The 23,766-nt window shown below is 45.9% G+C and overlaps 2 protein-coding genes and 1 long non-coding RNA gene across 5 annotated transcripts in view; 1 reads left to right on the top strand and 2 right to left on the bottom strand.

The window, feature by feature from the left end:
* Positions 1-14,553, bottom strand: part of PMM2 (phosphomannomutase 2) — a 38,640-nt gene extending 24,087 nt beyond the window's left edge. For all 3 annotated transcript variants that reach the window (XR_008475329.2, XR_001914726.4, XM_002755879.7), the window contains exons 1-4: positions 14,424-14,553; positions 9,343-9,454; positions 6,178-6,254; positions 4,631-4,722 (exon numbers count right to left, since the gene is read on the bottom strand). Coding sequence is in view for 1 of the 3 variants with exons in the window: in XM_002755879.7 (XP_002755925.1) it covers positions 4,631-4,722; positions 6,178-6,254; positions 9,343-9,454; positions 14,424-14,489 (347 nt within the window). In the remaining 2 variants the exon portion in view is untranslated. The remainder of the gene's footprint in view (positions 1-4,630; positions 4,723-6,177; positions 6,255-9,342; positions 9,455-14,423) is intronic.
* A 175-nt stretch (positions 14,554-14,728) lies between these two features.
* On the top strand, positions 14,729-18,716 carry TMEM186 (transmembrane protein 186). Its single transcript, XM_009009141.5, has 2 exons — positions 14,729-14,756; positions 15,786-18,716. Exons 1-2 carry the CDS (start codon positions 14,754-14,756, stop codon positions 16,425-16,427), a joined length of 645 nt encoding a protein of 214 aa, XP_009007389.2. The 5' UTR covers positions 14,729-14,753; the 3' UTR covers positions 16,428-18,716.
* On the bottom strand, positions 17,628-23,747 carry LOC144578572 (uncharacterized). The gene is made up of 3 exons (XR_013524582.1): positions 23,613-23,747; positions 20,169-20,262; positions 17,628-19,494 (listed from the first exon to the last, which is right to left on the bottom strand). It is a non-coding gene; the product is annotated as an uncharacterized LOC144578572 (long non-coding RNA).
* Between the last annotated feature and the right edge of the window lie 19 nt (positions 23,748-23,766).

Here is a 23,766-nt window from a genome sequence, read left to right as displayed (position 1 = left end):
TAGATTTGAAAGACTTAGTAGGAAAAAGGAATGCAATCACGTCAGTCATGCTGTATATTGACTTTGTGTTAAAAGGGTTATGTTTTGAGCCTGGACAACATGGTGAAACTTTGTCTCTACAATAAACACAAAATTAGCTGGGCATGGTGATGCGTGCCTACAATCCCAGCTACTCAGGAGGTTGACACAGGATTGCATTAGTCTTGGAGGCAAAAGTTGCAGCGAGCTGAGATTAAGTCACTGCACTCCAGCCTGGATGACAGAGTGAGAACCTGTCTCAAAAAAAAAAAGAAGAAAAGAAAAAGGTTATATTTTAGATGTATTGGGCTAAACAAAATATGTTATTAAAATTCATTTCACCCCTTTTTGTTCAAAATGTGGCTACAGAAAATTGAAAGTTATACACAGCTCTCACTTTCTATTTCTGTTGGACGGTGCTGCTACTGGGCAGAGAATTTTATGGTTAATAAAGAGCTATGAAAATGAATTTCAGCACTGGCGACAGCAGTCAGCTCCCTGAGAAGTTTGAAAATATATGTACCAGACACCTATTTTGCTACTGACCTTGTGAATAGACTGTTAGTACTAAGCATAGTTACACAGAAAAAAGTTCTGAGAATTGTCCAATGAACCTCAGTAATAACTAAGGAAATTCAATTTGCCCAGTGGCAGGCAGCTCCTAAACGTTTGACTTGATCATAGAAAATGAGAAACTTAGTTTAGACACTTCAAATGAAGATGTCTAAAGATGTTCTTTTGGCTGGGTGTGGTGGCTCACACCTGTGACCTCAGCAGTTTGGGAGGCCAAGGTAGGTGGATGCCTTAAGCTCAAGAGTTTGAGACCAGCCTGGGCAACATGGTGAAACTCCCTTTCTACAAAAATTACAAAAATTAGCCAGGCACCGTGGCACATGCCTGTATTCCCAGCTAATTGGGAGACTGAGGCAGGAGTATGGTTTCAGCCTGGGCGATGGAGGTTGCAGTGAGCCAAAATCATATCACTGCACTACAGCCTGGCCAACCGAGGGAGACTCCTGTCTCAAAAAACAAAAAGTTTTTTTTCTCCACTGTTTCCAGTTTGAGTCTGGCTCACGCCTGTAAACCTAGCACTTTGGGAGGCTGAGGTGGGCAGATTCCTTAAGGCCAGGAACCAGCTTGGCCAACATGATGAAACCCTGTCTTGACCAAAAATACAAAAAATAGCTGGACATGGTGGTACATGCCTGTAGTCCCAGCTACTTGAGAGGCTAAGGCAGGAGGATTGCTTGAACCTGGGAGTTGGAGGTTGCGGTGAGCTGAAATTGCACCACTGCACTCCAACCTGGGCGACAGAGACTCTGTCTCAAAAACAAACACCCCACAACCAAAACAAACAAAACCCCACCACCCAGTTTCTTAAAAGTTCAGATCACTTGTAAGCTAGGTATCATTCTGACAGATGAAATTGAAGCGTTCTCTCACAACTATGCGGTGAAAAGTGTCTTCCAATTCTAAACGCTGATGCCTGGGAACCCTAGGAAATATTTTCCCTGATTTTTTTCTACTATTTTAATCTCACAGACTTGATCTCCAGGCACTGGCCATCTGAAAGGCCACATGCCACGTGCAGGGCTGAGAACCTGATTCCATGTCAGTGTGGCCTCTTAGGAGGCTGTGTGGCTCTGGGCTGCCTCTTACTCACCTACAGAAAGGCTAACGGTACTCGTTCTGGTTACCTCCAAAGGGCCTCGTGAAAATCAAACGTGCCAGTTATGTAAAAGTACTTTGCAAACTGGGAAGCAATGAATACACATCAAAGCAAAAACAGCAGAATCTCAATCAGCAGGATCCTCTCTCCGGCTGTGCTCAAATTGCAGAGAAAGAGGCAAATGATGTAACAAAAATTGCAAGCCTAAAAATCTCTCTCAATCCCATGTCCAGGTTGTCCCAGAGATGGCGGAGGCCCAGCCTGTCCTCTACTACTTCCGCATGTGCACTAAGGCACTAGGGGACTGGTGACCATGCCCTGGGTGACCCTAGGGCTATGGGTCCTAATGATCAGAAAAAGATCTCAATTCATTTCCCCTCACTCAAGGACATATTATTCTTCTCGTTTCCAAGGCACAGAGAGAAGCTGATATAGTTTAGAAAGCCTTCCCTGGCTGCGCATGGTGGCTCACACCTATGATCCCAGCACTTTGGGAGGTCAAGGTGGGCGTATTACTTGAGGCCAAGAGTTCGAGACCAGCCTGGCCAACATGGTGAGATCCCCATCTCTACTAAAAATACAAAAATTAGCCAGGCATCATGGCTAGTGCCTGTAATCCCAGCTAATAGGCTGAGGCAGGAGAATCGTTTGAACCTAAGGGGTGGAGGTTGCAGTGAATGGAGCTCGTGCCACTCCAGCTCAAAAAAAAAGAAAGAAAGAAAGGAAAAAAAGAAGGATGAAGGTGGTTTACCAAGCATTCAGTTCCACCCAGAAGACCTGGGCTCTCTGAGTCTTAATGCATCTGCCTGGCCAACGCGGAGCATGTGGTTAGTGTTGTCAGGCAAATGTGGAAAGATGTGGGTCACGGTGGGTCTCAGTTCTGCCTCCTGGATTCACCAGGTCTCTTCTATTCTGCAATTACGGCTCTCCACATTCCTCTCCCTCGCTCGATGATACACTCTTTGAGGACAGGACTATGCCTTTTTTCTTTTTTTTAATCCTGCCTTAGTGCTTGGCCCAAAGTAAAATGGAACTGAACCGGGGTATTTGCATATTTTATCTTTTTGCCATGGAAAATTTCTCACACACACAAAAGTAAACAGCATGGGACGAGTCCTCATGTGCCCACTACCCAGCTGCAACAATCACCAAGTGCAGGTCCAGCCCGTCTCATGCAGGCCGCCTCTTGGGCTAAGGGACGTCCTGCACTCTGGCTGGAGGTGCTGAGCAGGAGGCACTCGGGTTATGAATATGAATCCTAATAGTGTGAAGCAGCCTCTGAAGTACAAACTGCCCTGAAATTGAATTGCTACTTAAAACATGTTTCCAACCCTGATGATTAAGGTGTTACATAATAATCATTGAAAACTGGGGGGAGGGGGAAATGAGAAGTATTTCAAAGAAATCATCTGTAACCTCACCATCAAGAAACAGCCACTGTTAGCATTTGGGTCTATTTCCTGCTAGTCTTTTTACTGTGGGCATTATGTTCATCATCATTTTTATTACTATTATTTTAAAAATGGAATTGAGATAATAATAGCACCCGCGGCAGAAGATAGGTCCCCAAATCAAACACTGATGGAAGCCAGGGGCGGTGGCTAATGAGTGTATTCCCAACATTTGGGAGACTGAGGTGGGAGGATGGCTTGAGGCCAGGAGTTTGAGGCAAGTCTGGGCAACATGGCAAGACCCTGTCTCTATAAAAAATTAGCCAGGTGTAGTGGCATGAGCCTGTAGTCTCACCTACTCAGTAAGCTGAGGTGGGAGGATCAGTTGACCCAGGGAGGTTGAGGCTGCAGTGAGCTTTGATCATGCCACTGCACTCCAGCCTGGGCAACAGGGCAAGATCCTCTCTCTCTCTCTCCCCTCCCCCCTCTCAAAAAAGGAAGCCAGCCTACAGAGTCAGAAAATTAGAGAAGCAGTCTGTGAAAGACTGGACCCATATCCACGGGTCAGGTGGCAGCTGTTCAGGTGACAGCTGTCAGGGGGGAATGGGGACCCAGAGTAGCCAGATCTCAAGTTTGCCAACAGAAGCCAGAAATCCAGATGTTTAAAACATAAAATAGGGCCGGGCATGGTGGCTCACACCTATAATCCCAGCTCTTTGAGAAGCTGAGATGGGTGGATCACTTGAGGTCAGGAGTTTGAGACCAGCCTGGCCAACATGAAACCCTGTCTCTACTAAAAATACAAAACAAACTTAGCTGGGCACAGTGGTATGCATCTGTAATCCCAGCTACTCAGGAGGCTGAGGCAGAAGGATTGCTTAAACCTGGTGGAGACTGCAGTTAGCCAAAATCCTGCCATTGCATTCCAGCCAGGGTCACAAAGTGAGATTCTGCCTCAAAAATAAATAATAAAACAAATGTAAAATGGAACTTTTACACGATGGCAATTCATCCAGATTTTCTTTAACATTACAGGCCAACCAGATTTGTGTTTTACATGGATCTGGCCCGAAGGCTTCCTGTGTGAGACATCCAGATCTAGTTTCTGTTGCTTTTTGTACACATGCTGTTTCACTGCTGTTTCCTCTCCCTGACAGCCTTTGAAAGCATACGGTCTTCAATGGCTGTGTAAATTTCCGTCACGTGGACAAGCCATCATTTATGCAATCATTCTTATACCGTTGGCTTTGTGGACTGTTTCCAATTATTCCTTACTAACTGCTGGGCTTTGGATTTAAATCAGCCAGCGCATGGTGGCCACTAAACCCTGCTGTGAACCAGTAGCACCAAGGCAGCCAGAGAAAACGTGGATTTCCAAGCTCGGCTCTCAGGCTTTCTGAATCAGAATTGCCAAGGGGTGGGCTAAATATCAGATTTTGTTTTTAAAACTCTAGGTGATTTTTAGAATCCTATTTGGAGAATGTCCACATTAACCCACCATATGACACTACACTATATTCCAGTGATACCTCTTTGTTAAAAGCAAACCCACCTCTTCTTTGGGAGTTTAATTTTTGCAATGTAGCTCAGACAGTAGTTGATTAAATCTTGGATTAGGGCCTCACCCAGATGACTTTGAATATTCTAGACAAAGAAAATACTTGAGTTATTTCATTCAGCAGGAGCATTTTCAAAACAGCTTTATAACACACACATGCTCTTCAGCCACTATTGTTGAAAATCACTAGGCTGATGTAGCAGTGATGGTGACATGCCCCACTGCCTGTTTAATTCCTTCTCTTATTTCTCTGGTCAAAAACATTAGGCAAGCCAGAAAGGCTTTAGTCAAAAGCATTTTCTGCTTCATTACCCAAGATTTTTTACTCATTATTGTTCGAATGCTTCCTGTAAGGCCCAAAGAGCTTACTGCTGCCACTTTCATTCAATTAAAATATCTCCAGATATTGTTAGGAAATGTATTTGTTCCACTTCGGCATTCTCTTATGTCTGAACAGAATGATCTTACTACTACTAAGAGCTACACACTATCTCTTAAAAGTGCTTATAGTGGCCAGGTGTGGCAGCTCCCAACTGTAATCCCAGTGCTTTGGGAGGCTAAGGTGGGTGGATCACTGGAGTCAGGACTTCGAGACCAACCTGGTCACATGGTGAAACCCCATCTCTATTAAAGATACAAAAATGAGCTGGGCCTACTAGTGGATTGATGCCTGTAATCCCAGCCACTAAGGAGGCTGAGGCAGAAGAATCGCTTAAACCCAAGAGGCATAGGTTACAGAGAGCCAAGACTGAGCCTCTGCACTCCAGCCTGGGCAACAGAGTGACACTCTTGTCACAAAAAAGCAAAAAAAAAAAAAAATTCTTAGAGAGAGGCAGCCTGCTCTAGTTTTATCATCACAGAAATGTTATTAATAGATTTAAAGCCAGGCAAGGTGGCACGTGCCTTTAGACCCTGCTACTTGGGAGACTGAGGCAGGAAGATCACCTATGCCCAGGAGTTCTAGGCTACTAGGATTGCACCACTGTACTCCAGCTTGGGTAACACAGCAAGACTCCCTCCTTTAAAAAGAAAGAAAAGGCTGGGTACGGTGGCTCATGCCTGTAATCCTAGCACTTTGGGAGGTCGAGGTGGATGGATTACTTGAGGTCAGGAATTAAAGATCAGCCTGGCCAACATGGTAAAACCCAGACACTACTAAAAATACAAAAATTAGTTGGGCATAGTGGCATGCGCCTGTAATACCAGCTTCTGGGGAGGCTGAGGCACAAGAATTGCTTGAATCAGGGAGGCGGAGGATGCAGTGGGATAAAATTGTGCCATTGCACTCCAGCTCCAGCCTGGGCAACAGAGCAAGACTTCGTCTCAAAAACAAAACAAAAAAAGAAAGACACGTTAGATTTTAAAAGTATAAAAATTTAGTTATTAATTTAGAATATGTAATAGTCACATAGTTCAACATTCAGAACAAAGAATACAGAGTGAAGATTCATTTCTACCCCATTCCTCATCTCCCCGAGGCATTCAATGTGAAATGCCCTTTTAGAATACACTTAATAGAACATAGTAACTCAAGTACCTACCTGTTTACACAAGAGTTTCCCATCTTTGTATGCTACCAAGCCATTTTCTGGAAACACATAATCATATTTTTCAAGCACTACAATCAAAACAACAACAACAAAAACACTTAGAATGCAATGAATCAAAACCTGTGTTTCTACTCCTCGATTAACAATGACTACCAACAAAACTGCTCAACTCTAATAAGGACTGTGAAAGACTATCTCATCAAAACAAATTCAGAGAAGAGTATAGAAAAACCTTCCTTATTATTTTTTTAATGGCTCTTTTTGGTTACACATTTCAACTATGATAACTGGGCAGGAGATAAGAGATTTGGTGACAGATTATCATGTGTCCCTGACTTCAGCCTGCTCATCTGTAGAGGAAGATGCTGGTCCATGATGCTGATGGTTCACCAGCAGCAACCAGGGCAGTGAGTGAAAATGCAATTTCCAAGCTCTGCTCTCCGGCTTCCTGAATCAGAATCACCAAGGGACAGGCTACATATATTTTTAAAAAGCTCTTTGGGCCGGGTGTGGTGGCTCATGCTTGTAATCTCAGCACTTTTGGAGGCTGAGGTGGGCAGATCATGAGGTCAGGAGTTCGAGACCAGCCTGGCCAACACAGTGAAATCCTGTCTCTGTTAAAAATATAAAAATTAGCTGGGTGTGGTGGTGGGCGCCTCTAATACCAGCTACTCTGGAGGCTGAGGTGGGAGAATCACTGGAACCCGGGCGGCAAAGAATGCAGCGAGTTGAGGTCACACCACTGTACTCCAGGCCAGGCAATAGTCCGTGACTCCATCACAAACAAAAAATGCTTTGGTGTCCAGGCGCAGTGACTCACGCCTGTTATACCAGTACTTTGGGAGGCCAAGGTCAGGAGTTTGACATCAGCCTGCCCAACATGGTGAAACCCTGCCTCTACTAAAAATACAAAAAAAAAAAAAAAAAACTAGCTGGGCATGGTGGTGCGTGCCTGTAATCCCAGCTACTCGGGAGGCTGAGGCAGGAGAATTGCCTGAACCTAGGAGTCGGAGGTTGCGGTGAGCTGTGTGAGATCGCGCCATTGCACTCCAGCCTGGGTAACAAGAGCGAAACTCCGTCTCAAAAAAAAAAAAAAAATCTCTTTGGTGATTCTTATTATCAGTCTGGTTTGGAAACTATCCATGCTGTCAACCTGAATGAAGGGATTTTCAAACTTTAGGTACCTGTTAAAATGCAGATCCCCCATGTGTTGGGTGGGGTCCCCACACTGGTATTTTAATAAAATTCTGTTCCCAGGTGATTCTGATACAGGTGGGCCTTCAACCATCTTTTGGTTTGTGAATGTTTTGATTCTGTTGTTGCGTGTCTCTGAAAGGTACAGACACTGTTATGCTGACACAAAACTTCCCTGAGCAACTGGTTAAACAGAAAACTAGACGCAGAAGGAGCGATCATGAGCAGGTGACAGGATTCTCAGGGCTTCATGATCCCCAGTATATGGTTTACAGCATTTCTAAATAGGAGACCTACTTGGGAAACGAAGGGGAAGTGTAACAGTTTCAAAGGGATTGCAGAGCTAAGTCTTCTAGTAATGGTGACCCAGTAAATACGGTCTACACAGATTTATTTACAGGCCAGGCGCAGTGGCTCCCGCCTATAATCTCAGCACTTTGGGAGGCTGAGGTGGGTGGATCACCTGAGGTCAGGAGTTTGAGACCAGCCTGACCAACATGGAGAAACCCTGTCTGTATTAAAAATACAAAATTAGCCCGGCATGGTGGCACGTGCCTGTAATCCATTACTCGGGAGGCTGAAACAGGAGAACTGCTTGAACCTGGGAGGCAGAGGTTGCAGTGAGCTGAGATTGCGCCATTGAACTCCAGCCTGGGCAATAAGAACAAAACTCTGTCTCAAAAAAAAAGGTATATTTATAATAGCAGCTCTCAAATGGGGATGATTTTACAAGGAGGTCATTTGGCAATGTCTGGAGACATTTTTGGTTGTCATAGCTGTATGTGTGCATGTGTGTGTGCTGCGGGCACGCAGTGGGTAGAGGCCCGGGATGTTGCTAAATACCCTACATAGCACAGGACAGCCCTAACTGGTCCAAAATATCAAGAGTGCAGAGGTTGAGAAATCTTGCTCTAGAGGAGCTGGTTCCAAGATGTGAGAACTCTGGGGACAACAGGGGATAAAAGAACAATCAATTCATCCATCTCTGCCCTTACTTTTTTTTGTTCTTTTTTGAGATGGAATCTCGCTCTGTCGCCCAGGCTGGAGTGCAGGGACACAATCTCGACTCACTGCAACCTCCGCCTCCTGGGTTCAAGCGATTCTCCTGCCTTAGCCTCCCGAGTAGCTGGGATTACAGGCTCATGCCACAACACTTGGCTAATTTTTTGTATTTTTAGTAGAGACGGGGTTTCACCATGTTAGTGACTTGACCTCGTGATCTGCCTGCCTTGGCCTCCCAAAGTGTTGGAATTACAGGCGTGAGCCACCACCACCATGCCCGACACACTTACAATTTCTTATAGGCCAAGAGGTCCTGGGGCTATGGAGATGAATAATCCATACTCTTGCTCTTTAAAAACGTATCATCATATAGTTTGCAATAATTACAGAATGCTACATTAGCAGGGTTGTGCACCAGAATCTCTCAGAGGTACTTGCTAAGATAGGATTCCCAGGCCCCATAGACCTATCAAGTCAGAATCTCCAGTAAAGGGGTCAATAAGCTTCTCCAGTTTTCCAGGGTCTTGTGTTGACAATTCTGTTCCAGTGGTGGGGAGGTGAGAGAGGCTGTCAGAGGGACAATATGAAGACCGGCCGGACTAAGGCTAGAAGGGCAGTGAATGGGTACAAGTAAGAATTATTCCAGGCAGAGAGATTACCATGTGCAAAGACACAGCAGCTGACCTTCCTAGGTGAATCTACCTACACATCTGAGCACCCAGTTCTCCATCAGTAAATCTTGAAATTTACTGGATTAAAAGCAGAGGAAAAATAAAGATGAAGAAAATGTTTCCAAAAATTAAAAAAAATAAAAATAAAAAATGAAAATGTTTCCCAAACAAGGAAGCAGAAAGTCTGCCATATGGGAACAAGAATTCAGGGCAGCCTATGATATTCAGCCACAATATCCTCATAAGAAGTTAATGTTCTACCAGATACGATCAGCAACTTATCACTTACCATCATTTCCCAGTTGCTCCTGTACTTTCTCAAAGTCCGACCCGCCTACTACTCCGATTTTGATCTTCTGCCTCAATTTTTGCAGGAAGTCATCCATTTCTTTGGTAATTTTCTAAATTTCAAGAAGGAAAACACAACAGTCATTAGCCACAAAATAATCAGGTGACAAAAACTCTAAGGGTAACACAATTACACAAGTTTTATTTTTTTCTTTAAAAATTAAAGAAAAAAAATTTTTTGGCATACAGTCTCACTTGCCACCCAAGCTGGAGGGCAGTGGTATAGTCATAGCTCACTGTAGCTTCGACCTCCCTGGGCTCCGGTGATCCTCCTACCTCAGTCTCCTGAGTAGCTGGGACCACAGGTATGTGCCACCACACCTGGCTAATTTTTAAATTTTTTGTAAAGACAAAGTTTTGCCATGTTGCCCAGGCTGGTCTGGAACTCCTGGGTTCAGGAGATCTGCCAACCTTGGCCTCCTGAAGTGCTGGGATTACAAGCATGAGCCAGGCCTACAAGCCTTATTTTCATACATGCCAATTCAGTTACCAGCAATGTACACAGTTCAAATATTTCAGTTGTAATTTGGAGGCATTTTTACCAGAATAAACTTGTTATTTTTGCCAAACTTTAAACACACAGGCAATAGATTAGTAGCTGTTCTGCAATGTCCCAGTTATTTTTCTATGCATTTATAAGACTCATCTATGGGCACATATAGAAATAGGCCTTATTTTTGAAACATAAATGGAATCATTCTATGTACTGTGCAGTGACTTGCTTTCTCAGCACTATGTTATGGCGATCTTTTCATGCAACACAGATCTAACTCATCCTTCCTTTTAAATACTACACTATACACAATTTATGGATTTAAATTTTTTTTCTTTTTTTTTTTTTTGAGACAGAGTCTTGCTCTGGATGCCAGGCTGGAGTACAGTGCCATGATCTCGGCTCACTGTAACCTCTGCCTCAGCCTCCCAAGTTGCTGGGACTATAGGCACATGCCACCATGCCCGGCTAATTTCTTTTGTATTTTAGTAGAGACAGGGTTTTACCATGTTGGCCAGGATGGTCTCTATTTCCTGACCTCCTCATCTGCCTGCCTCGGCCTCCCGATGTGCTGGGATTACAGACGTGAGCCACAGTGCCTGGCCCAAGTTGTTGATTTTTAAACAAATTAACAATGAGATTAAAGAGGAAGCTCAGAACTGATTTATTGCCCAAAACAAAAAAATGTAAAAGAGTAAGATGACTAGAATTTTTAGTCTCTTCTAAAAGCACCTATCTAGAAAGAGTGATCTTAATGGTATAATCTTACAGTACATTCCAGACTGTGTGGTGATTTTAAAAAGTTGTAAACTAAGATGAAAAAATAGCCCTAGGCCGGGTGCAGTGGCTCACGCCTGTAATCCTACAACTTTGGGAGGCCGAGGTGGGTGGATCACCTGAGGTCAGGAGTTCAAGACCAGCCTGGCCATCAGGGTGAAGCCCCATCTTTAAAATAAATAAATAATTAAAAGAAAAAGAAAAAATAGCCCTACATTAAGACACATCACAATTTTTTTTAAACTGTACTTTAGGTTCTGGGGTACATGTGCAGATCATGCAGGATTGTTGCTTAGGTACATACATGGCAACTCCCCCCATCACCTCTATCTGGCATTTCTCCCCATGTTATCCCTCCCCAACTTCCCCACACCTCGCTGACCCTCCCCTAGGTATTTTTACAAGTCTTATAACTCAGTACCTTGAGTGGTACATTTACACTGAATGTCTTTTTTTTTTTTGACGGAGTCTTGTTCTGTCACTCAAGCTAGAATGCAGTGGTGGTCTCAGCTCACTACAACCTCCACCTCCCCAGTTCAAGCAATTCTCCTGCCTCAGCCTCCCAAGTGGCAGGGATTACAGGTGCCCATCACCACACTTGGCTAATTTTTTTGTATTTTTAGTAGAGACAGGAGTTCACCATGTTGGCCAGGCTAGTCTCAAACTCCTGACCTCGGCCTCCCAAAATGCTGGGATTACAGGCATGAGCTATGGTGCCCAGCTGAGTATCTCTTTTAAAAAGTTTCTAGAAATTTAGAAAATACAAAAAGCCATTTAATTCAACCTCAGTTTAAGAACACTTGGAGTCCAATGATTAAAAAAAATTTTTTTAAGAGTAATACATGAATTTGATAAATAAAATTGTACAGACAGGTTTGTAATAGAGTGCAATCTTTTCTACCTCTCACAGTGGAATCTGGACCTATTGGACAAAATCTAGGAGTAGTCTTTAAGACTCAGAATGTAGTGGCTCATGTCTGTAATCCCAGCACTTTGGGAGGCAGAGGTGGGCAGATCAACCGGGTTAGGAAATAGAGACCAGCCTGGCCAACATGGTGAAACCCTGTCTCTACTAAAAATACAAAAATTAGATGGCCATGGTGGCCCTCACCTGTAGTCCCAGCTACTTGGGAGGCTGAGGCTGGAGAATCACTTGAACCTGGGAGGCAGAGGTTGCAGTGAACCAAGATCGTGCCACTGCAATCTAGCCTGGGCAACAGAGCTAGACTCCCTCTCAAAAAAAAAAAAAAAAAAAAAGTTAGAACTGTGAAAATCAGAAGCACGTTCCTGAATGGCATACCCACTGACTAGCACAGCTTCCACCTTAGCACGGACAGGAATTGGCAAAGTTGACAAGAACCAATGTCCTGAGGCCCAGGGACTTGTATAAGGTCGGCTATGTAAAACTGAGGAGGTTGGTCTTCACTGGGTCTGTTTCCTTATGTTTACAATAGTAATAACTATTCTACCTGGGAAGAAAGATGGAGGAAGGCTGAGAGGGTCCAGTGATACCAAGAAAAAGAGTCGGCAATGTAAATCCTAGACCACAACGGCCCACAGACCAAATTGGGAAGCTGTTGGTTTTTGTAACAAATAAAATTTTATTGCTCCTGCCTCAGCCTCCCAAGTAGCTGGGATTACAGGCACCTGCCACCACGCCCAGCTCCTGCCCCAACCTCCCAAGTAGCTGGGATTACAGGCACCTGCTGCCACGCCCAGCTCCTGCCCCAGCCTCCCAAGAAGCTGGGATTACTGGCACCTGCCATCATGCCTGGCTAATTTCTGTATTTTTAGTAGAAACAGAGTTTTGCCATGTTGGCCAGCCTAGTTTTTATAGGGTTTATGGCTGGTTGTGCACTGAAGCTGAGTGGTTACTATAGGCCATATGGTCTGCAAAGACAAAAGGATCCGCTATATAAAAATGAATCAGGGACTGCAGTTTTAAACCACTATGGGCTTTTTTGAGAGGGTGTCTCCCTCAGTTTCCCAACCTGGCATGATCTTGGCTCACTGCAATCTCCACCTCCTAGGTTCAAGCAATTCTCTTGCCTCAGCCTCCCTAGTAGCTGGGACTACAGGCGCATGCGGCCACACCTAACTTTTTGTAATTTTTTTTTCTTTTTTTTTTTAGTAGAGACGGGTTTCACCATGTTGCCTAGGCTGGTCGTGAACTCCTAAGCTCAGGCAATCTACCCACCTCAGCCACCAAAAGTGCTGAGACTACAGGCGTGAGCCACCCTGTCCGGCCTGCACTATGGGCTTTTAACAACACACAAGTGTGTGACTGCTGAATCTCAGTCAGTAAAAGCCGTTGAGGAACTTGGGAGTTGAGTGTCAGCACTAGGTGGATCAAACCTGTGACTGAGAAGTGCAACTGATGTCTAAGGTCATGGGCATTTGACGTGGACTTCTGGAGCACACCACCATTACCACCAGCGAAAAACTACGAGGGATGAGGGTAGAAAGTGAGGACAGTGAGGCCACTAGGGTCCAGTCTCAAGTTCAAATGGCCGGTGTGCAGTGACCAATTTCTGAAAAGGGGACAGAAGAGCCTCATCTCAAGGGTGATTGTAACTGAAACTTATCTGTGCCTGCAGCAGCAATATCTGGAAGTGGAAAGCACGTTTCCAAGGCCCTAAAGTGGGTCTCAGCAGGCAGCCTTTAATAACCTAGGGGTCCTCCATTTCCCGAGTCCACTGCAGGGGCTGGAGATGGGTGCGGTGGAGGTGGCTGTTTATTGAAGCCTAGTGTGTTATGTGCAATATAATTTCAAGAATTTATGTAATCTCATCTGAACCTCACAGACACCATATGGCACAGGGGGTAATATCCCCATTTAAAGCTGAAGATGAGGTCAGGCGTGGTGGCTCATGCCTGTAATCCCAGCACTTTGGGAGGCTGACGCGAGTGATCACCTGAGGTCAGGAATTTGAGACCAGTCTGGTCCACATGGTGAAACCCTGTCTCTACTAAAAATATAAAAATTAGCATGGCGTGGTGGCAGGTGCCTGTAATCCCAGCTACTTGGGAAGCTGAGGCAGGACCCGGGCGTGGCGGCAGGTGCCTGTAATCCCAGCTACTTGGGAGGCTGAGGTAGGACCCGGGCGTGGCGGTAGGTGCGTGTAATTCCAGCTACTTCGGAGGCTGAGGCAGGAGAATTGCTTGAACCTGTGAGGCGGAGGTTACAGCAGTGAGCCGAGGTCGCCCCATTGCACTCTAGCCTGGGAGACAAAAGCGAAAACTCCTATAAAAAAAAAAAAAAAAGCTGTAGATGCTGAAGCTCAGAGACATTAATGACTTGCTCAAGGTCACACAGCTGTCAAGAGGTGAAGACGAGACTCCACTAGGTCGGTTTGACCTGGAAACCTTTTAAAAATATTATTCACGGCACAGCTCATTGGTTACAGGACTGAGAATGTCTGTAACATAGCTGAAAAGGGGGCTTGATCTCGGGTACAAATCCTGGTCCAACAGTCCCGAGGACCAGCCGTGAATCCAGATTGCATTTTCCGACCCAGCACAAGTTTCTTGCTCTTAGGAGTTCTTCAGCCCCGTCTCATCTCTCCAAGCACCAAGAGCTCTTGAAGAGCTGGTCAGAGCTTCACTCTCATTCCTCCAGGACACCCCGAGTAGGGTTCAGCCCCCATGAACACTTCTGCGGTCCTCAGCTACCCCTTGGCGCCCACCCTGGGTGGTCGATAACTTCAACTGGGAACAGCACGGGCTCCGTCTCGGCTGCTACCGCCACTTACCTGCCGCGGAGCGGTGAGGGTCCCATCCACGTCGAAGAGGCAGAGCGCTGGGCCGGGACCTGCCATATCCCCAGTTTCTAGCTGCTCCTGACGAGACTCGTTGGCACCAGGAGCTCAGCCCGGAACTTCCGGGTTCGGCCCCCGAGCTGCAGGGCACGTCGGGAAGAGGAGACTCTGTTCCCACAATGCCTGGGACTAGCGCCAGCCACGATTCCTGGACCGCAACTCCCAGAGTGCAACGCGGTCACGCCCGCCTTGTACGTTCGAGCATGCCCTCTTAGAGGTTCCGGGGACCGGTGGCATTTACTTCCGGCAGCAGGCGGTGGGACAATGGTAAGGAGGCGGGTGACGAGCCTTGTTTTGGGGATCGGGGTCAGAGCTGGGGCAGGCAGACAAGACGCCCTACTGTCGGACTCGGAGAATCCCTAGTAGGAGGCTTCAGCGTGGGTTACAGTTCGCCATTCCCCCGGCTTTCTCTGACCTCCTTGGGTCACGTGCGCAGCAGTAGTACTCGCTAAAACTGGCCAGGCTCTCACAGTGCATCAGGTACTAAGTTGAGGGCTCTAAACCATCTTCTGGTTCACTGTGTTCTGAGTCCCCATTTTGAAAGGTGAAGAAACGGAAGCTCAGGGGTGTGAAGGAAGTAATTTGCTCAAGAATCCACAGGCAGTGACTGTTGGAGCCAGAACCGGAACCAGAACTTTTACTGCCTCGTTACTCACCTAATAATATCCTTGTGCTATGTGTTGGGGCCTTCCTGCTTCTCTCCTCCTCCTCTGCTATTTCTGCTTCCCCAGACTAGGCTAAGAAAGCAGCAGTTTCCTCTAGCACCCAAGATGACATATAAATCAAACAGAATTGGAAAGTTATTGGGATAAATATTTCACAGATTTGTTGCTCAAGTTCCCCACTAAGACACTGATTATTTAGTATCCTGCTTGGGGAAATGTTCACAACCCCTTTTGGATCCATTGTCCAGCCCAGAGTTGGTCCTGCCTAGATAGGTTGTGAGTTAATGAAGGCTGTACCTCTTTTCCTATATTTATTTGGAATTGCCTGGTGAAAAGAGGCCCGGTTTGAGAGTCGGACTCTGCTGCACTCACTGACTATGTTTGGGTAAACATCTTACCCTCTCTGGGCTTAGTTTCCCTAGTGGTAAAGTGGAAATAGGGATACCTATCTTAGGTAGCTGTTGTGTTGCTCACATGAGGTAGCATCTGGCTTTACCCTTTCCTTCTCTGGCAATAATGGTGACCTTGCAGGATTGGCAAAAGCCTTGGAGTGAGATGCTTTGCAGATGTTTACCGTGTGATTAATGTGGTTGAGTTCCATAAGAGAAATGGTCTACTATCTCCCTTTCAGGCTGCCCTTCTCCGAGCTGTGCCTAGGTTTCCAGGAAAAACTGCATGGGGACGGCCTCTCCATGGGCTGTGGTGGTGCTGCAGTGGGCAGGAGGATCCTAAGAGGTGGCTGGGGAGCACGTCACCCACCTCAAAGGAGAAACCACCAGACACAGAGACTGAGAAATTCCGGATGTTTTACCGTTTTGATGCCATCAGATCCTTCGGGTACCTGTCTCGACTGAAGTTGGCACAGACTGCCCTGACAGTGATAGCTTTGCCACCAGGCTATTACTGGTACTCCCAGGGCCTCCTGACTCTCAAGTCCCTTTGCATCATGAATGGGGTGTCATGCTTTGCTCTGGCCATGCTCTGCTGGATGAGCTATTTCCTTCGGAGACTGGTTGGCATCCTGTATCTGAACGAGTCTGGCACCATACTGCGGGTGGCCCACCTGAACTTCTGGGGCTGGCGGCAGGACACATACTGTCCCGTGGAAGATGTGATACCCCTGACAGAAACCAAGGACTGCCCTGAGGAGCTGTTCATGCGTATCCAGCAGTACAGTGGGAAACAGACCTTCTACCTTACCCTACGCCACGGACGCATCCTGGACAAAGAGTGTTTCACACAGGTGTTTGGGGCGCTGCAGATATTCAAGTAAACAACTGGGAGCTGGACCTCTGGGTAATTCTGGGTTGCCTGGATTGACAGGAAGGCCGAGGGTGTGCGCAAGATTGAAGAAAGGGGATTGAGTACTTGGAGACTTTCCTGGGCCCCTGGGAACATGTGTTTTGTGATGTAGAAATTTACAAGGTGAGATTTGGTGTCCAGGTTTAGGAAAAAGGCTCTAAATGCAAGTTCTTTTTTTTTCTTTTCATTTTTTGAGATGGAGTTCGTTCTTTTCCCCAAGCTGGAGTGGTGTGAACTCAGCTTATTCAGTCTCCGCCTTCCAGGTTCAAGCGCTTCTCCCACCTCAGCCTCCCGAGTAGCTGGGACTACAGGTGCTCGCCACCACACCTGGCTAACTTTTTTGGTATTTTTAGTAGAGACGGGGTTTCATTATGTTGGCCAGGCTGGTCTCAAATTCCTGACCTCTTGATCCATCTGCCTCGGCCTCCCAAAGTGCAGGGATTACAGGTGTAAGCCACCGCACCCGGCTAAGTGCAAGTTCTGATAGCACTTGTGTGTGACATTCAGTCAGATAATGGCTGGAGGTTTCTGTTAGGAGCCAGTTATTAAAGGAACCTATGCCAAGGTCACCCAGACAGTCCATTGCTGTGAAATGGGAAGGCAAAGAGGTGTGGCAGGGGAGTGTAGAATTTGGAGCCAGAAGTCTCAGTTCTGTTACTTGTCCTGGCAAAGAGGTTATTGAGCCTCTTTGAACCTCCATCTATAAAATGGAAAGTCTTCTTGTTGCATGGGATGGGTGTGGGAATAAACAATAAATGTCAAAATTTTTGCGGACTCAACAGCCCAGAGCAGATATTAAGCATTTGTATAGAGGTTTCAGCATGGAGAAAGACTTTGAGCAGTCACTAGCGACATCCAGAACTCTGTGCTGTGCCCCCTCACATGTCCAGCGGCAGAAGGGACTACCAGAAGGGACTGTTAACTACACATCAATGAGCAGAGATGTCATCCAGGTGAGCACAAAACCCCACCCAGAGGTCTAGAGACTCTTGCTTTGGATGGCCCTGCAGTGTAATAAAGCCAGATGGACGTATGCTGGTACACTGTTTTATAAACTAAAGCCAGTTATATACACTGCTCTGCATAATTAATAATATGTTCATTATACAATCCGTAACACAGTCAAGAGGAAGGAAGGCGCGACCTTTATGATTTCGCCACTCAAAAGTCAGTAACAATATTTTATTGTATAGCCTTTCATTTTTCTTAACCATAGCAAGATACACCTAACAAATATATCTTTTTTGTTATTTTGAGAAGGAGTTTCGTTATTGTTGCCCAGGCTGGAGTGCAATGGCAAGATCTTGGCTTACCACAACCTCTGCCTCCAGGGTTCAAACAATTCTCCTGCCTCAGCCTCCCAAGTAGCTGGGGTTACAGGCATGAGCCACCACGCCTGGCTAATTTTGTATTTTGAGTAGAGACAGGGTTTCTCCATGTTGGTCAGGTTGGTCTCAAACCTCCGACCTCAGGTGATCCGCCTGCCTTGACCTCTCAAAGTGCTGGGGTTACAGGCATCAGCCACTGCACCCGGCCTTTCACTGTGATGCTTCTATCCTGTGCTTGCATCTTGCCTCACTCGCCAGTCTGTTTTGACAGCAGTCAAAGCGATCCTTAAAAATACAATCACCTCACTGTGCTATGAAGGTTGATGGCCTAATCCACCCTCCCCTTTCCTCCCTCATCCGCAACTCTGTGGAGATCATTTCCCCAGGTCACGCTGGCCTTGCTGTTCTCCAGTAATCAAGGATGATCCAGCCTCAAAGTCTTTGCATTGACAGTTCGTCTGCCTGGAAAGCTTTCTCCCTGGATACCTGCAAAGAGAACTAACTGCCTTCCATTCAGTGTCTTCCCTGTATAACAGGTTGTACTATTTATGCTCAAGAAGTATGGTGAAGATTCAATTATATAGAAGAGACGCGTACACAGCAGTTACACATGGCTGTTCGTTCCTTCTATACTTCACCTTCACCTGCCTGTCAGTTCCTTCAGTGACTGTGAATCTTTTTCCCATGAAGATATATAGCCTGTGGCTAAAAAATGTCTTAAGAATTCCTAATGATTTCACCTTAACCTCATTGAAACCAGAAATTCTCTCTTTGTTGGGCTAGTTGTGAGAAATGACGTGAGTGAGTCCCACCCTGGGATATTCTGATTATGTCTGGGGTAGGTCCCCAGGATTTATCTTTTTGACCCACTTGAAGCCAATTCTGAGATTTAGGCAGGCTGGGAATTTCTGAAATAAACAACTAGAACAGAAGACACCAGAGTGTTATGTGCTTCTGTGAACTTTGTGTTCCTGGGCCAATTTTCTGCCTAAAGAATAGGTTCTTAACACTGGCTTATTTGTAGAATCTCCTGGAGAGTGTTTTTAAAACCCCATTGTCGAAGCTCATGACCAGGCATTTCCATTTTCACGGTTCCCTGGGTGATTCTAATATGCAGCCAGGATTGACCATCGCTGCCCCTGAAGTCTCACCACACTCTTAAGTCACCACGCTGTTAAGTCTACAAGGGCTTGTCTTGGGAGGTGAGATGCCAGATTCTCACTCCTGCAGGTATTCCATGTGCGGTCTGCTCATGCAGTACCAGCAGAGCGCACACAGAGCAAACGCATTGTTTCAACCCCTTATCCCTGAGCTAAAATCACACATCTCCACCAAGGACAGGAAATGTGTTAGGGCTTCTGTCATGTACCAGTTAGGGTAGTACCTGAGAGCTGCCCCCAAACAACTAAAGTCAACCACATAAGCAGTAAAAGTCCAGGCACAGTGGCTCACGCCTGTAATCCCAACACTTTGGGAGGCCGAGGTGGACAGATCACTTGAGACCAGAAGTTTGAGACTGGCCTGGGCAACATGGTGAAACCCCATCTCTACTAAAATGCAAAAAATTAGCTAAGTGTAGGGCACATGCCTGTAGTCCCACCTACTCGGGAAGCTGAGGTGAGAGGATCACTTGAGCCCGAGGGGCAGAGATTGCAGTGAGCTGAAATTGCACCGTGGCACTGCAGTCTGGGTGACAGAGTGGGATCCTGTCTGAAAAGAACAAAAATATAAGTGCCCAATCCTTGTTGAATCTGGTAGAACCTGGGCATCTGTTTGTTTATGCTTCCCAGGTAATTCTAAGGCACCCCAAGCTTTGAGAATCACCCAAACCCATGCAATAGATGGCAAAGCTGCTTCTTAGAAAATGGGAGTTGCCTTTAGATTTGGGTGGTGAATATATTGGCAGTTCTGCCTTTAACAACAATTCTAAACATAATTGTCGTAGTTCACTCGGGCTGCTATAATAAAAGTGCCACAGGCTGGATGGCTCAAGCCACATTTATTTTTCATAGTTCTGGAGGCTGGGAAGTCCAGGATCAATGCGCCAGTGAGTTCATGGTCTAGAAGGGCCTGTTTTCTGGTTCATAGACAGGCTTATTCTTGCTATGGTCTCTCATGGCAAAGGAGGTGAGGGAGCTCTCTGAAATCCCTTTTATAGGTCACTAATCCCATTCATGAGGGATCCACCCTTGCGACCTAATCACCTCCCGAAGTTCCCACCTCCAGATATCATCACATTGGAAATTAGGTTTCAACATACGACTTTTGGGGTGACACAATCAGAATATAGCAATAATCTAACAAATACTGAAGTGTACATATAAGGATGTTCACTGCAATATTTCCAACATCACAAAAACTAGGCCGGGCATGATGGCTCATACCTGTAAATCCCAGCATTTTGGGAAGCCGAGGTGGAAGGATTGCTTGAGGCCAGCAGTTCGAAACCAGCCTGGTCAACATAGTAAGACCACATCTCTAAAAAAGAAAAATTAAAAAATTAGCTGGATACAGTGGTGCAAGCCTGTGGTCCTAGCTACTTGGGAGGCTGAGGCAGGAGGATTGTTTCAGCCCAGAAGTTCAAGGCTGCAGAGCCGTTACTGTGCCCCTGCCCTCTAGCCTGGGTGACAGAGTGAGATCCTATCTCAAAAAAATAAAAGAAGAAAAGGAAAAACTGGGAATAATCTAAGTTTCTATTACTGGGCCACATGGTTAAGTAAATGTTGGTAGAGCCCTATTGTGGTTTACATGGAACCTTTAAAAAGAATGAGATTGAATTAGATCTTTGGAAAAGACCATGAGGTAGGTAAGGAAAACAAAAAGCAAGTCACAGAATAGTGTAGTTCTGTGTGATCTTATTTGTGTTTTTAAAAAAATACATGTTGGCAGGGCGCATTGGCTCACCCCTCTAATCCCAGCACTTTGGAAGGCCAAGGTAGGTGGATCACTTGAGGTCAGGAGTTCAAGACCAGCCTGGTCAACATGGTGAAACCCCATCTCTACTAAAAATACAAAAAGTAGCTGGGCATGGTGATAGGCACCTGTAATCCCAGGTACTCAGGAGGCTAAGGCAGGAGAATTGCTTGAACCCAGGAGGCAGAGGTTGCAGTGAGCAGAGATCGCAACATTGCAATCCAGCCTGGGCAACAGAGTGAGACTCCATCTCATAAATAAATAAATAAAACATGCATTGTAAGTCGTGAGCAGTGCTGGGAGAGCACTGGGCTGAGAGGGGCAGATGGGACAGTAAGTACTCCACTTTCAACATGATAACCTTCTAATATTGTTTAAAAAGTTTGTAATGAGCACATCATTCTAACAAATGAAGAAAAATGCAATAATAAACAGTCTCTTCTTCTGTTCCCTCTTCCTCCTCCCACCAGCTTTTTAGGCAAAGAAAAGTTTCTCAACCATGACTTCCAATTCTGGACTCAGCAGCTGAGTAGATAGAAGGAAACATGCAGTTGTTGAAAACTTGGTTAAAGCACCTGGTGATTTAACCATGTTTGTCTCTTGTTGAGTGGCTTTTCTTCCTGTCTGGGTTTTGCCCTCCTCTCCCTGCCATGCCTGGAGTTCAAAGAGACTAATTATGTAAATAATTTAGATGCTTAGGCTGGTCTGTAGCATGTCAGTTTTCTTTCTTTTTTCCATAATGGAGTCTTGCTCTGTCATCCAGGCTGCAGTGCAGTGGTGCAATCTCAGCTCACTGCAACCTCCACCTCCCGGGTTCAAGCCATTCTCTTGCCTCAGCTTCCCTAGTAGCTGGGTTTACAGGTGCCTGCCACCACACCTGGCTAATTTTTGTAGTTTTAGTAGAGACGGGGTTTCAGCATGTTGGCCAGGCTGGTCTCAAACTCCTGACCTCTTAATCTGCCCTCCTTAGCCTCCCAAAGTGCTGGGATTACAGGTGTGAGCCACTGTGCCCAGCCTTTATTTTATTTTTATTTTTTTTTTTAGACGGAGCCTTGTTTTGTTGCCCAGGCTGGAGTGCAGTGGTGCAATCTAGGCTTACTGCAACCTCTGCCTCCTGAGTTCAAGTGATTCCCTGCCTTAGCCTCCTGAATAGCTGGGATTACAGACGCCTGCCACCACACTCAGCTAATTTTTGTATTTTTTAGTAGAGACAGGGTTTTGCCATGTTGGCCAGGCTGGTCTTGAACTCCTGGCCTCAAGTGATCCCCCCACTCCCTGGCCTCCCAAAGTGCTGGGATTACAGGTGTGAGCCACTGCACCTGGCCACATGTCAGTTTTCATATGGCCACCATCTACACATGAAGTCTGCACAAACTGGGGACCTGGCGATGATGCTCCCATTGTGCACGTGGAAGAAGAGCACGACCCAGTGGTAGCTACTGTCCTCCTTTCTATGCCAGTCACTAAACATGAGACTTACCTTGTCGTAGGGCCAGCTGTCCATGGCATCCCCCACCTCATCATTATATAACCATGTTTAATACACTCCCCAAAACAGATTTGGTGGGCTGAACAGCTTGCAGAGGACAGCCGGATGAATTGCCCAAATAACTAGAGTTGGGAGTTTGCTTTATGTTATTGCTTTATGACTTCAAGACTCGTGAGTTCCTAAATGGAAAGCAACAGGGTCCCTCTGAACTCCAGGCAAAGTCCAACTTCTAATGGCCTTGTTTTGATCCTGCGTCATTCAGCTGTAAAAGCCTGCCTGGTTAGAGTCCATCAGGCAAGGCCGATACCATCTAGCCATGTTTACACCAACTCTAAGGACAAAAACATTCATTTTACTGATTAACAGTTGAAATATACACCCAGATTGAGTTGGGCTTGTGTCTGTGCTGGGAAGTAGATTTAATATTTACCAGTGAGAAGTTAACTCTACAGAAATATAATACTGCCGTTCAGAACTATTTATGAGACACACTCAGTTATTCATGGAGAAGCAGCAGTAAAAGACACTAGCATGTATTAAACACCTACTGTGTGCTGGGAAATTCTGATATAATTTCATTTAATCTGCCAGCAACACTTTGAGTTGGACAACCCCAGAGAGGTGGTGGAGTGTTTGGGTGAAGCACGCAGCTTCTGAAGCAAAACTTCTTGCTTGCTTGAATTCAGCCCTGCCAGTTCCCAGCTGTGTACCTTCTTTCTCTGCCTCAGTTTCTTTATCTGTGAAGGGATTGCTGGAAGGATTAAATGACTTACTACATGAAAAGCACTTAAAATAGTGCTCGGTCTAGGCAAGCACTGAATAAATGTTAGATAGCATTCCTATATTCATCCTTATTTTGCAGAATAAGGCTCAGAGAACTGGACTGACTTACCCCCAATCAGCCATCTAGAAAGCAGATGGGTCATTCCACTGCCTCCTCAGGGGAAGGACAGAATATAGAAAACAGGCTGGGCCCTGTGGCTCACCCCTGTAATCCCAGCACTTTGGGAGGCCCAGGCGGGTGAATCATCTGAGCTCAGGAGTTCCAGACCAGCCTGGCCAACATGGCGAAACCCCGTCTTTATTACCAATACAAAAAATTAGCCAGGCGTGGTGGCAGGTGCCTGTAATCCCAGCACTTTGGGAGGCTGAGGCAGGTGGATCCCCTGAGCTCAGGAGATCCAGACCAGCCCAATCAACACGGTGAAACCTTGTCCCTTCTAGGAATACAAACAATTAGCTGGGCGCGGTGGCAGGTGCCTGTAATCCCAGTTACTTGGGAGGCCGAGGCAAAATAATTGCTTGAACCTGTGAGGTGGAGGTTGCAGTGAGCTGCGATTGGGCCATTATACTCCAATCTGGGCTACAAGAGTGAAATTCTGTCTCAAAAAAAAAGGAGTATGTGAGCTGCGAGTAGGGATCACACCTTGTCCATCCCGTGTCCTTGTCACATAGCATGTCCTTAATTAATGACCTGAATGGCCTCACAGTACTTCCAGATCCCAAGGCAGAGTTATGCACGTCGAGTGTTCCCAAGACATCCCTAAGAGGTAGGTATATAACAGGCGTTTGATAAGTAC

Source organism: Callithrix jacchus, chromosome 12, assembly GCF_049354715.1.
Source record: "Callithrix jacchus isolate 240 chromosome 12, calJac240_pri, whole genome shotgun sequence".
In the NCBI taxonomy this organism is placed as follows: Eukaryota; Metazoa; Chordata; class Mammalia; order Primates; family Cebidae; genus Callithrix; species Callithrix jacchus.
The sequence above is the reverse complement of the archived record's forward strand: the minus strand, read 5'-3'. Positions and strand labels throughout refer to the sequence as shown.